The 13,079-nt window shown below is 45.2% G+C and overlaps 1 protein-coding gene across 1 annotated transcript; it reads right to left on the bottom strand.

The window, feature by feature from the left end:
• Positions 1-7,223: 7,223 nt before the first annotated feature.
• LOC311514935 (olfactory receptor 52P1-like) lies at positions 7,224-11,234 on the bottom strand (the record flags this gene model as incomplete). Its single annotated transcript, XM_084617656.1, has 2 exons — positions 11,118-11,234; positions 7,224-8,320 (listed from the first exon to the last, which is right to left on the bottom strand). The coding sequence occupies exon 2, from the start codon at positions 8,274-8,276 to the stop codon at positions 7,224-7,226; it is 1,053 nt and encodes a 350-aa protein (XP_084473782.1). The 5' UTR covers positions 8,277-8,320; positions 11,118-11,234.
• Between the last annotated feature and the right edge of the window lie 1,845 nt (positions 11,235-13,079).

Below are 13,079 nucleotides of genomic sequence, written 5' to 3'. Positions count from 1 at the left end.
TGGTCATCCTGGATCTGCTCTAGGGTATACGGGTTCCCCTTTTAGGTCGGCCAGAGCACAGGCCTCTTTTTCTTTTGTTTACAGGCACACTCAATGTGTCCCTTTTTGCCACAGTGTCGACACACCAGGTCCTTACACCATCATTGTGATGCCTTGTGACCCGGCTCACCACAGTGGCAACATTCCTCACTCTCTACAGTTTTGTGGGAAGGTTCTTGTGACATTTTATGCACCCTAGAGGATGCACCAATGGATTGCACCTCCTTTGTAGCCAGTTCCATGGAGACGGCAATATCCACAGCCTTCGGTAAGGGAAGCTAGCCTCTGTCAATAGGCTCTTCTGTGTAGTTTCACTCTGCAAACCACACAGTAACCTGTCACGCAGGGCATCATTTAACAGCTCCTTAAATTCACGGTGTTTTGCTAGCCTTTTTAAAGTTGCTACAAATTGTACAACTGTTTCCTCTTCTTTTTGGCCTCTTTTGTGGAACCTCTATCCTTCAGGACTTACCAGTGGTTTGGAGGAAAAATGGGACCCCAGGATTTCTGCAATGTCACTGTAAGATTTGGTCTCAGGCTTAACAGGGTGTAATAAGCTGCGTAGCAGGGAGTAGGTTTTAGCTCCCACAACACTTAAGAATATTGGCACCTTCTTCTCTGCTGTAATGTCATTGCAAGAACAAAAAGATCAAAACGCTCAGTATACACATGCCACTGCACTACATTCTCCTCCAAAGGTTCCAGTGGCCCTTTAAGTGTAGCCATGGTTTTAGTTTCATGTTTCACAGTCGGCGCCAACAAGCCAGCACAGTCAGTGCAAACAAGCCAGTTCTTACCCCCTTCCAACAGCTGAAAGATTTTGGTAGGTTTTTTTTGTTTGTTTGTTTGCTTGCCTTGACTTCTACTTCCTTCTGTGGCTGGGGCAGCACAGGGATCCCATTCTCATCGCCACTTTGTTGTATCCTTGGGGGCAGCACTTTAGGAAGGAATCACTTGAGACGCAGAGAGCGGTGAGCCATGAAAGCAGCCATTTATTTTCCACACACTGAACTAACCAAGCCAACCCAAACTGGCTGGGCTATCCCCTAATAAGTTAACTCAGTTGCCATAGCAACAACAAGGTGCTATTAGCATGACAACCAAACACACAACAAGCCAGAAGAGTGGAAGGCAGCAGTGCTGAAGCAGAGCTGGGGAGCTGCAGCTGGAGCAGACCAGAACCGGGAGCTGGATCCGCACAAACCTGCTGCACCAACAGGGAGCCACGGCTGAGCTAGAGTAGGGAGCTGCAGGGACAGAGCCAGGACAGTGGATGCCGGTAACTAGTAACAAGGTAGCCGATCACAATGAGCAGCTCAGGAGAGCAAGTTGGGGCCATGGACAGAGGGCCTAGCACAGGGAGATGTCACCAGACCGGAGGGCCTTGAAGACTGGACTCAGGAGAGAGGAAATCAATCTGATGTAGGGCCAATTTCTGGGGAGAAGGGTCCTGCCACCTAGAGCCTGAGGGTGTGTGGCCACTGCAAAAGCCAGTGTCTGACTTGGCAGTATCACCACAGCACAACTAGAGGCTGGCAGGGGGTCTGGGATGTGTGAGGAACACAAAGAGAACAGTTCTTAGGTCCCAGACATGGCTGTGTGTCAGGACGGGGTTCCTTGTTTCCTTGAACTTTCCCATTTATCCTTAATTTTCTTTCCGGTTTCAGAGTAGCAGCCCTGTTAGTCTGTACTCGCAAAAAGAAGAGGAGGATTTGTGGCACCTTAGAGACTAACCAATTTATTTGAGCATAAGCTTTCGTGAGCTACAGCTCACTTCATCGGATGCATTTAGTGGAAAATACAGTGAGGAAATTTATATACACACAGAACATGAAGGAAAAAAAAAAAACCAAACCTGTAAGGAGAGTGATCAGTTAAGATGAGCTATTACCAGCAGGACAGCAGGGCGGAGGGGGAGGGGGATTTGTGTCCATTTATTCTTTTACGTAGAGACTGTGCAGGCATATCACATTGGTAGATGTGTAGATGTCCGCACTATCAGAGGCTCGTTCACCTGCACATCCACCAATGTGATCTATGCCATCATGTGCCAGCAATGCCCCTCTGCCATGTACATTGGCCAAACTGGACAGTCTCTAAAAGAATAAATGGACACAAATCAGATGTCAAGAATTATAACAATCATAAACCAATCAGAGAACACTTCAATCTCTCTGGTCATGCGATTACAGACATGAAAGTTGCTATATTACAACAACAACAACAAAAAAACCCTTCAAAAACAGACTCCAACGAAAGACTGCTGAATTGGAATTAATTTGCAAACTGGATACAGTTAACTTAGGCTTGAATAGAGACTCAGAATGGATGGGTCATTACACAAAGTAAAGCTATTTCCCCATGTTTATTTCCCCCGCCCACTGTTCCTCAGATGTTCTTGTTAACTGCTGGAAAGTTTTCACCCCCCTCCCCCGCAACCCCCACCCTTCTCTCCTGCTGGTAATAGCTCATCTTAAATGATCACTCTGCTTACAGGATTTTTTTTTTCCTTCATGTTCTGTGTGTATATAAATTTCCTCACTGTATTTTCCACTAAATGCATCCGATGAAGTGAGCTGTAGATCACAAAAGCTTATGCTCAAATAAACTGCTTAGTCTCTAAGGTGCCACAAGTACTCCTCTCCAATTTTCTTTCAGTCGCTGTTTAACACATTCTAGTTGGTTTGAAGTTAATGCAGTGATCAGTGGGTCAAAGAAGTGTCCGGTGTGAAGAGAGTACTCCAGAGTGGGGACACCCTAGCTCCTGTCCTAAGTTACCACGATGAGACTGAGGGTTCAGCCTTCCAGGAATCTTTGACTCAGCCATATCGCCATTACGAGGACTCTTCCAAACAGAAGAGTGGAAGGGGAGTCCTTGAGGTCAGGCAGGCCTCTGGGAAAAGGGAGTGGGTGTAGGGACTTGGACTCTTTCACTCCCAGTTCCCTTGGGGTGACGCAAAAGCCAGGAAAGATCCCAACAATAGTTCCCCACTTACATTAGGGAACTGTTAGAAAATGATAGGTTGGATTTATAGTGACGTATAAACAGATGTGTAATTGGTGAAATCTTTCAAGAATTGAAAAAAGCCAAAATATCTAACTTTGGGGAGAACATAAGAACATAAGAATGGCCGTACTGGGTCCGACCAAAGGTCCATCCAGCCCAGTATCCTGTCTACTGACAGTGGCCAATGCCAGGTGCAACGGAGTGTGTGAACCTAACAGGTAATGGTCAAATGATCTCTGTTCTGCCATCCATCTCCAGTCTGACAAACAAAGACTAGGGAAACCATTCCTTACCCATCCTGGCTAATAGCCATGAATGGACTTAACCTCCATGAATTTATCCAGTTCTCTTTTAAACCCTGTTATAGTCCTAGCCTTCACAACCTCCTCCGACAAGGAGTTCCACAGGTTGACTGCGTGCTGAGTGAAGAAGAACTTCCTTTTCTTGGTTTTAAACCTGTTGCCCATTAATTTCATTTGGTGGACCCTAGTTTTTATATTAATGGAACAAGTAAATAACTTTAGCTTATTCATTGTCTCCACACCACTCATGATTTTATATACCTCTATCATATCCCCCCTTAGTCTCATAGATTCATAGATATTAAGGTCAGAAGGGACCATTATTATCGTCTAGTTTGAGCTCCTCCACAATGCAGGCCACAGAATCTCACCCACCCACTCCTGCAATAAACCTCTCATCTATGTCTGAGCTATTGAAGTCCTCAAATCATGGATTAAAGACTTCAAGTGCAGAGAATCCTCCAGCAAGTGACCCGTGCCCCATGCTACAGAGGAAGGCGAAAAACCCCCAGGGCTTCTTCCAATCTGCCCTGGAGGAAAATTCCTTCCCGACCCCAAATATGGTGATCAGCTGAACCCAGAGCATGTGGGCAAGATTCACCAACCAGATACCCAGGAAAGAATTCTCTGTAGTAACTCAGATCCCACCCCATCTAACATCCCATCACAGGCCATTGGGCCTATTTACCAAAGATCAATTAATTGCCAAAATCATGTTATTGCAACATACCATCTCCTCCATAAACTTATCGAGCTTAATCTTGAAGCCAGGTAGGTCTTTTGCCCCCACTGCTTCCCTTGGAAGGCTATTCCAGAACTTCACTTCTTTGATGGTTAGAAACCTTCGTCCAATTTCAAGGCTAAACTTCTCCTCTTTTCCAACCTGAAAAGTCCTAGCCTCTTTAATCTCTTCTCATATGGGAGCTGTTCCAAACCCCTAATCATTTTAGTTACCCTTCTCTGAACCTTTTCTAATGCCAGTATATCCTTTCTGAGTTGAGGAGACCACATCTGTATGCAGTACTGAAGATGTGGGCACACCATGGATTTATATAAGGCAATAAAATATTCTCCGTCTTATTCTTTCTCCCTTTTTTAATGATTCCTAACATCCTGTTAGCTGATGTTATGAAGATGGCTCAGTTTTGGGAATCTCTCTAACGTCCTCAGCCATGAAGACTGAAGGAAAGAATTCATTTAGTTTCTCCATAATGACTTTATCATCTTTAAATGCTCCTTTTGTATCTCAATTGTCATGGGGTCCCACTGGTTGTTTAAGAGGCTTCCTGCTTCTGATGTACTTAAAACATTTTGTTCTTAACTTTTAAGTTTTTGGCTAGCTGTTCTTCAACTCCTTTTTGGCTTTTCTTATTACATTTTTACACTTAATTTGGCAGTGTTTATGGTCCTTTCTATATACCTCACTAGGATTTGACTTCCACTTTTTAAAAGATGCCTTTTCATATTTCACTGTTTGTTTGACATGGTTCTTAAGCTCTTGTTTAGTTCTTTTACTGTGTTTTTTTTCAGTAGGGGTAATTTAATTGTGGAAGTCTTGTTTACTCCTTCACATTACACAAGAACCAGGGATGACTGAAGGAAATTAATAGGCTGCAGGCTAAGATATTCAGGGATTCAACCCCATGATCTGGGAATCCCTGGCATCTGATTGCCTATGCTTGGACTGGAGAACAGGAGATGGATCCCTCAAGAACAGCCTGTTCTGTTCTTTCAGTGTGAAGATTGGTATTGGTCACTGTCAGAAGACAGGATACTGGACTAGATGGACCATTGGTCTGACCAGCATGGCTGTTTTTATGTTCTTATCTTAGTCTTCTTTTTCTTCTCTGGGTGGTGCTCCTTGTAGTTGATGGGGCCCACATGCCTCACTACATCAAAGAGTCCCTGCCAATGAACCAACCATCTGAAGAGCAAGCTTGGTTGTAACCATAACACACAATCACCCAGTCGGAACACTCACAGCTAGACCCCTTTATTATCGGCCTTCTCTTGTACCTGCTGTGCATTTAGCAAAATTTTTCGAGCAAACACTCACAGAGTCTCGAGGCAATTTCTTAATTGAAGAATTTATTGGTCTATGTTCATTACCTGAGGACTTCCGAGACAGCAGTTCAAAGGGCGAAAACTTGAAGCCTTGAGGCACCTCCCTGATTGGTTAAAGGAGGTTGAGGAGGAGTTGATCGTAATGTTCGGAATCTGAGGCTACAGAATTCAATAATGTCTCCAGAACAGTTCCTTGAAATCACTCTACCAACCCATTGGTTTGGAGATGGTAGATCAACATTCTTAATGTCTTTACCCTCAGTAGTCCTTGATCTCTAAGGATTTATTGGGGTATTACCACCCAGAAAAGGACTTTCATAAGGTAATTCACTCGTTTTGCTCATACTCAGGGTGATGGGATTCTGCCTAGGGGGAAATAAACCTCTCCGGATGCCTTTGTCATCGAACCATGCCTGCGGTCTTTCTTTCTGAATAACATCAAGGTCTACTGAATTAGTAGGTTGCCTTACCTGCCAACACTGATAATTTTGGATCTCCAAGGAGAGAAGCACTGAACAGTGTTACAGAGGCAACACCATTCCAGGTCTTAACAATTCCGGACGACACTCTGAGTCCAGGGATGAACAATTCTACTGTCTGGGGCAAGTCAGTGATTGTTTTGCCTCCTGCACAAAGTATTGTCACTGTCTCAGTCACTCGGGTTCCACCACTTCTCCATTCACTACGGAGAGTTGTTCATAGACATGGCTAAGGATAAGATTAAGTCATAGAAGTCACAGATTCTGTGACTTTCGGAGACCTCTGTGACATTTACCACTTCAGCCCTGGGGCAGCGGGTGGAGGCTCCTGAGCTCTCAGTTGCCATGTGTGGCCAAGGAACCAGCAGCTTTCAGCCACCTCTGGCGGTGGGGGTATGTGGCCCTCCAAGTGGCTCTTGGCCGTGTGGGGACCCAGATCTCTGAGCTGCCACTGGCAGTGGGAGCCGTGGAGCTCTCTCACATGGGCTGCAGCAGGGGCTCGGGACCTCTGAGGTGCTGGGGCTGCAGTGGGGGCCACAGAGCTGTTATCTGCAGTGGCAGTAAGTGCTGGACCCTCACCCGTCCTGAAGTGCGGCTCAGGCTCTCATACTCCTGATGAGGCTTTAATCTTCCCCATTTCAGTCTCCCCCGCAGACCCTCGTGACCTGTTGGTGACTTTTACTAAAACTATCTGTGACAAAAACCTTAGTCATGACTATTCAGCTGGTCTGCCCCTCTTCCTGAAAAAAATTGTGTTGTGGGCCAGGATATCCCTCCCCGGGTGAACGCATTCTGGATGCTGTGGAGGGTTGTGGTGAATGCAGGCCCATGGACCGATTCAGGCAGTCCGATTCAAAACATAGAGAATCCCTCTAGGCAAAACCTTAAGTTACAAAAAGATACAAAAAACAGGAATACACATGTCCTCCAGGACAGTGAATTTCCAAGCCAAAACAAAGAAAACCTAAAGCATTTTCTAGCTAGATTTCTTACTAACTGTACAGGAGTTGAAGGGCTTGCATCCTTGATCTGTTCCCAGCAACGGTATTACACAGACAGACAAAGGCTTTCCCCCCCTCCAGATTTGAAAGTACCTTGTCCCTCATTGGTCATTTTGGGTCAGGTGCCAGCGAGGTTACCTTAGCTTCTTAACCCTTTTCTGCTGAAAGGATTTTCCTTCTGCTAGGAGTACAACTCGTAAGAACTGCACAGTCAAGGAAGGCTGACTTTTTTTACAGATTGTTTGTGAGCATACTCTTCCTCTATGCCAGGGGTAACTGGGAACCATGGCGCTCACAGAACTTCTGGTCTTCCTCCCAAACTGCATCCCACTTAGTGCTGGTTCACATACTCTCTGACAATTTGACAGTTCCCTGATGGACACTGCAGGCCTGAGGAGATATCGTCTCTTGTGTCTGCAGAACTTTGCGTGAACTTTGTGTCTGCAGAACTTCTGCAGGTGTATTTGACTACTTTGTCACGAAGCTCTTTCGTTTTGACCCCATAAATGATAGGGTTGAGCATGGGAGGGATGAGGAGATAGAGGTCAGCTAAGATGATATGAACATAGGGTGCAATGCCTTGACCAAAGTGGTGTGTAAGAATGGAGAAGAAGGTAGGGGTATAATATGTCAGCATCACACAGATGTGGGCTGTGCAAGTGTTAAGGGCTTTCTGGTGGGCTTTATGAGAGGAGATTCTGAGGACGGCCCTGATGATCAGACCATACGACAGGGCAATGAACGTCAGGTCAAACCCATTGATTACAAACGTTAGCACAAAACCATATATCCTGTTGACTCTAATGTCCCCACACACCATCTTCACCATAGCTATGTGCTCGCATTGTGTGTGGGGGATAATGCGGTTGGCACAGAATGTCTGCTGACTCAGGAGCAGGGGCAGGGGCAGAATGAAGAGAACAGCTCTTATGAAACCTACAAGCCCTAGCTTAGCTATTTGTGCATTGCTGAGGATGGTGGCATATCTCAGAGGGTTACATATGGCAACGTAGCGATCGAAGGCCATTGTCACGAGGGTGGATGAGTGCATCACAGAAATCGTGTGGAGGAAGAACATCTGGGTGAGGCAGCCAGCCACAGTAATGCCTTTCAAATTGAACCAAAATATGCCCAGTGCCTTTGGCACAACAAAGGTAGGTGTGGCAATGTCTGTAAGTGCCAGCATGCAGAGCAGGAGGTACATCGGCTTCTGCAGAGTCTGTTCCTTACCTACAACAGACAGAAGCGTGACATTTCCCAACAGGCTGACAATGTAGAATGTAAAGAAAGGGATGGAAATCCAGATGTGGGCAGCCTCCAGGCCAGGGATGCCCATTAGGATGAAAGTTGAAGCGTCAGAGTGGGTGAAGTTGAAAGGTGCCATGAAGCAGTTGATGCATCGATATGACTCAGAAATGCTCAAGGTGCCTGTAAAGGGAGAAAAGCACAGCAAGGGCGTTCTTATTTGTAAAAAATAATATGGTAAATATGTTATAGTTATGAACATTCTCGGAGTCTTCTTGAGTGAGGAGTGAAGAACTACCGACGATGTCACTCCCTACTTTCCATAGATCTAGAATACGGAGGGAACCGTTTGTTTCAAAACTTGGTTTCCAGACTCGTTTGTGGGAAGATTACAGACTCCCCAAAATGGAGTCCAGAGTTATGTGGCCTGGTCACATTGCCTTTTAGAGTCATAGCATCCACTACGTATAGTCTGTCTGAAGCATTCTCAGGGAGGCTCACCAGGTGGGAGATAAGTTTCTCTAAAGGCCTATTGTTTCCCCCAAAGTCTCATTGCCCTGAATAGGCCCTTCCCAACCATCTATCTAGACTGACATCAAGTTCCCTAGTGGGCGTTACTCACTTGTAACTACATTTGAAATACAGGGAAGTCATCAAAATTCAGTACTTTTGACCAAAATCATCAATACATACAAATAGGATAACCATATTCAGAAAGTCATAACTTTTCCAATAACATCTTACATGACCCATCTTGCATAAACTGTATCATAATTATGCTATAATCATATCATCATATCACAATGAACAATATGGGGTACATTGTTACAAAATATCAAATGTTATTTCTACCAGTGAAATGCCTGAAGTTACAGAACAACAACAAATGGAAACAAAACTGAGTAAAACTTGTGACACCCAGATTGTAGTTCTGTGGCTTGCCATGGGAAAGAGACTCTGAAACTCCCCAAACACACTCTGTACCACGAAAGGTCCCAAAGTTGGCCTTGGACCAACAAACACAAAGAAAAAAATAATTTCAACAGCACTGCCCACCTGTCCACCTACATGCTGCTTTGCAACCCTGTGATGTTCCCCTCTGGTGTTATCTGGACTGGTGATCTGGTTGGTCACCCCAGTCCTTAGCTTTGGTAGCCAGCCTTACAAACAAATGTATTAAGTAAAAAGATAGAATTTAAGTGATATTCAGTGATTGGCAAAAAGTCAGAGTGGTTACCAAAAGAAAAGGAAATGTAAGCACACTGTCTAAACTCTCAATCCTATTAGACTGGGCAACATCTAGATTAAGGATATTTCTCACCCCACTGGATATTGCAGTCCTTAATATACAAGTTTCCTGTGTAAACCTGGGCCAATCTCCCCTGTTGGAGTCTTGTCTTCTTCTCAGTGGGGGCAGGAGAAGGGCCCAGTATGTGTCCGCTCTGTCTGTTTTATAGCCTCAATCCATGTGCTTGTGGGGCACAAGTCCAGGCATGTCTGGGGGGCATTGCTGAGTCTCTCCAAGCAAGGTTGAGCAATTCCCGCTGTGGGGCTTCGTGCACGTGAGTCATTGCATTGGAGCTCCCTTGCTGGACAAGGGCTCTTGATGGGTTGTTTGACACCCTGCCTGGGGATTGGTCACTTTCCTTGCTGTTGCCTCTGGAGAGCTAATATCTGACTTATTCCCCAATTTACAGCATGTTTTAGTGACCACCATACAACACCATAATCATAACTCCATATTCATTAATGATACACATGTATGGATAGAGGCATGATTTCAACAGATCATAACCTTTCCCTGATACCTTACAAGGCATGTTTTCTATGTAAAATCATGTTTATATGAAAATGAGGACTATGGCGGTTACAGGATGCTCCCCGGTGATAGAGAATGTCTCACCTCCCCCCTTAGTTTGCTCCAAGAGGGTTAGCCACCGACGAGCTCAAAGGCAGGGTGTGTTATCGCTCTCTTGGCACCCAGCCTTCAAGGCCATGAGGCAGTGTCATAAATATAAAGTGAAGGGGAAAACTCCTCTCACCTGTAAAGGGTTAAGAAGCTAAAGGTAACCTCGCTGGCACCTGACCAAAATGACCAATGAGGAGACAAGATACTTTCAAAAGCTGGGAGGAGGGAGAGGAACAAAGGGTCTCAGTCTGTCTATATGCTGGGTCTTTGCCAGGGATAGACCAGGAATGGAGTCTTAGAACTTTTAGTAAGTAATCTAGCTAGGTATGTATTAGATTATGATTTCTTTAAATGGCTGAGAAAAGAATTGTGCTGAATAGAATAACTATTCCTGTCTGTGTATCTTTTTTGTAACTTAAGGTTTTGCCTAGAGGGGTTCTCTATGTTTTGAATCTAATTACCCTGTAAGGTATCTACCATCCTGATTTTACAGAGGTGATTTCTTTATTTCTATTTACTTCTATTTTTATTAAAAGTCTTCCTGTAAGAAAACTGAATATTTTGTCATTGTTCTCAGATCCAAGCGTTTGGGTCTGTGGTCACCTATACAAATTGGTGAGGCTTTTTATCCAACATTTCCCAGGAAAGGGGGGGTGCAAGTGTTGGGAGGATTGTTCATTGTTCTTAAGATCCAAGGGTCTGGGTCTGTAGTCACCTAGGCAAATTGGTGAGGCTTTTTACCAAACCTTGTCCAGGAAGTGGGGTGCAAGGTTTTGGGAAGTATTTTGGGGGGAAGGATGCGTCCAAACAGCTCCCCCATTCAGACACTGCAAACCAGGTTTCTATGCTATGATCAGATTTAAATCTGTTTGCAGCTATTAACTATGAACTAGACTTACCATAAGGTAATTTAATTAATTTATTTGTGTCTCTGGAATTTTGGTGCCTCAGGGTCTGGGAAGATAGTTTTTCAGGGGGATCCTGCACATTGGCTGGCTCTTTGCCACCTTTCCCTAGAGGATGGTGATCTGAGCTCCCTGGGCTGGCTGTGTTTACCCTTTGATCAGACACAACTTTTTCCCAGCAGCTTTCCCACGACTCACTAGCATGGGGGAAGACACCCCCTTCTCTGTCAGTTGGGGCATTTGTATTCTCACAGACTACCACCTGGCAACTTCCTGGTCTCAATTCTTCCGTTATCACAGGCATTGGAGCTGCAACTAGATGTAAAGAGACACAGATATTTTCAAAAAAAAGTATCAGAAATAGCGTCCTGAAAAACTGGGACCTGGATTGGGGTACCCTCCGTCACCCCTTCCTCTGTCGCTGAGAAGTAAGCTGTGGGACTGCTCCCCTCCAGGAAGCCAGTTACACAGTTCCCTCTCAAAACCTGGGTCACCGGCTGTCAGGGTTCCCTCCCCACCCTGAGCTCTGGGGTACAGATGTGGGGTCCCGCATGAAACACCCCCTAAGCGTATTTCTACCAGCATAGGTGAAAAATTTCCCAAAGGCACAAATCATTTCCTTGTCCTTGGATGGTATTGCTACCACCACCAAGTGATTTAGACAAAAATCCAGGAAAAAAGGGCCACTTTGAGCCCTTGTTTCCCCAAAATATTCCCCGGAAACCCCTTCACCCCTTTCCTGGGGAGGCTTGAGAAAAATATACTAGCCAATTCGTTACAAAGTGAGCACAGAGCAAACCCCTGGCGTTTTAGGACCCTGAAAATCAATCAGGTTCTTAAAAGGAGAACTTTTTTTTTTTTTTTTTTTTTTAAGTAAAAGAATCACACCTGGAAAATCAGGATGGAAGGTAACTTTACAGAGTAAATAAAAAAGTAAAACACAGAGGATTCGCGACTGGGCTCAGCTTCAAAGTTACAAAAAACAAGAATAAAACTCCCTCTTAGCATATGGAAAATTCACAATCTAAAACAAAAGATAACAAAGGTATTTCCCTGCCTTTACTTACAATTTCTGTAATTGTAATGCATCATTTCAAGTATCTTTTCAGGAGATGATTTACCAGCTTGGTCTCTGTCTCTCTCTGTGTCCAGAGAGGGGACACACAAAGAGAGCACAGATAAAAACTCTTCCCCCCACTCCAGATTTGAAAGTATCTTCTTCCCTTATTGGTCCAGTTGGCCAGGTGCCAACCAGGTTATCTGACCTTCTTAACCCCTTACAGGTAAAGGGACTCTGTACCTCTGGACAGGAGGGATTTTATGTTACCGCATACATCAAGGTTGTGACCCTTCCCTTTATATTTATGACACAGTCTGTGTACCTGGGTTCCCAGATGCTGATGCAGCCTTCCTTCTAGTGTCCTCGGCATTATGCCCCAAGTGACGAGTGGGGAGACATTCCTCTACCCCCACTATTCCTTCCCCAGTTTCCTCCTCTGGGCCCCCTCCTAAGACACATTTCTGTGTGCTCCATAGGAAGTGATCTTTCTTTTGTTCAGCTGCAAAACTCTGCCAGTTAACAGCTGAGACAGTTTCCTTACTCACTGACAACATCTCCCCTGCCTCTGTGCCTGAGGGCATGTTGCCTAGTCTCAGCCCCCTCCCATACTTGGAAGCATCCTGCTTCCGTGTGTTACAGAGTGACAGGCATCCTCACTCACCTCAGTGGTTTCTGAGATTCCCTGCCCCTTCTCTAGGCTCTCCTCTGGGACACATTTCTCTATGCTCCCTAGACTTTGTCTCTGGTTCAGCTGTGACCTGCTGGAAGCTAACAACCTGGACAGTTCTCTTCCTGGAAGGTATTACACCCCATCCCTTCCTGATGTGATGTTTCCTCCAGCTTGAGTGCAGGAGTTGTTCTAAACCACCCTCCCGCCTGGAAGCATGTGGCTTCCCCCTGTTGCAGAAGAATCAAGGAGACTCTCTCCCATTCTATCAGCAGTTCCTGAGAACTTACCCTTTCCTTCACTGGTCCCAGGATAAAACTCACTCCTGTGGCAGGCAAATACTTTAAGCTGAGCTGCACAGAAAAAAACATGAGCACGGAGCAGGTCGACGAAGAGGTGTT

The sequence above is a fragment of the Lepidochelys olivacea genome (assembly GCF_965140295.1).
Source record: "Lepidochelys olivacea isolate rLepOli2 genome assembly, chromosome: 1".
In the NCBI taxonomy this organism is placed as follows: domain Eukaryota; kingdom Metazoa; phylum Chordata; order Testudines; family Cheloniidae; genus Lepidochelys; species Lepidochelys olivacea.
The sequence above is the reverse complement of the archived record's forward strand: the minus strand, read 5'-3'. Positions and strand labels throughout refer to the sequence as shown.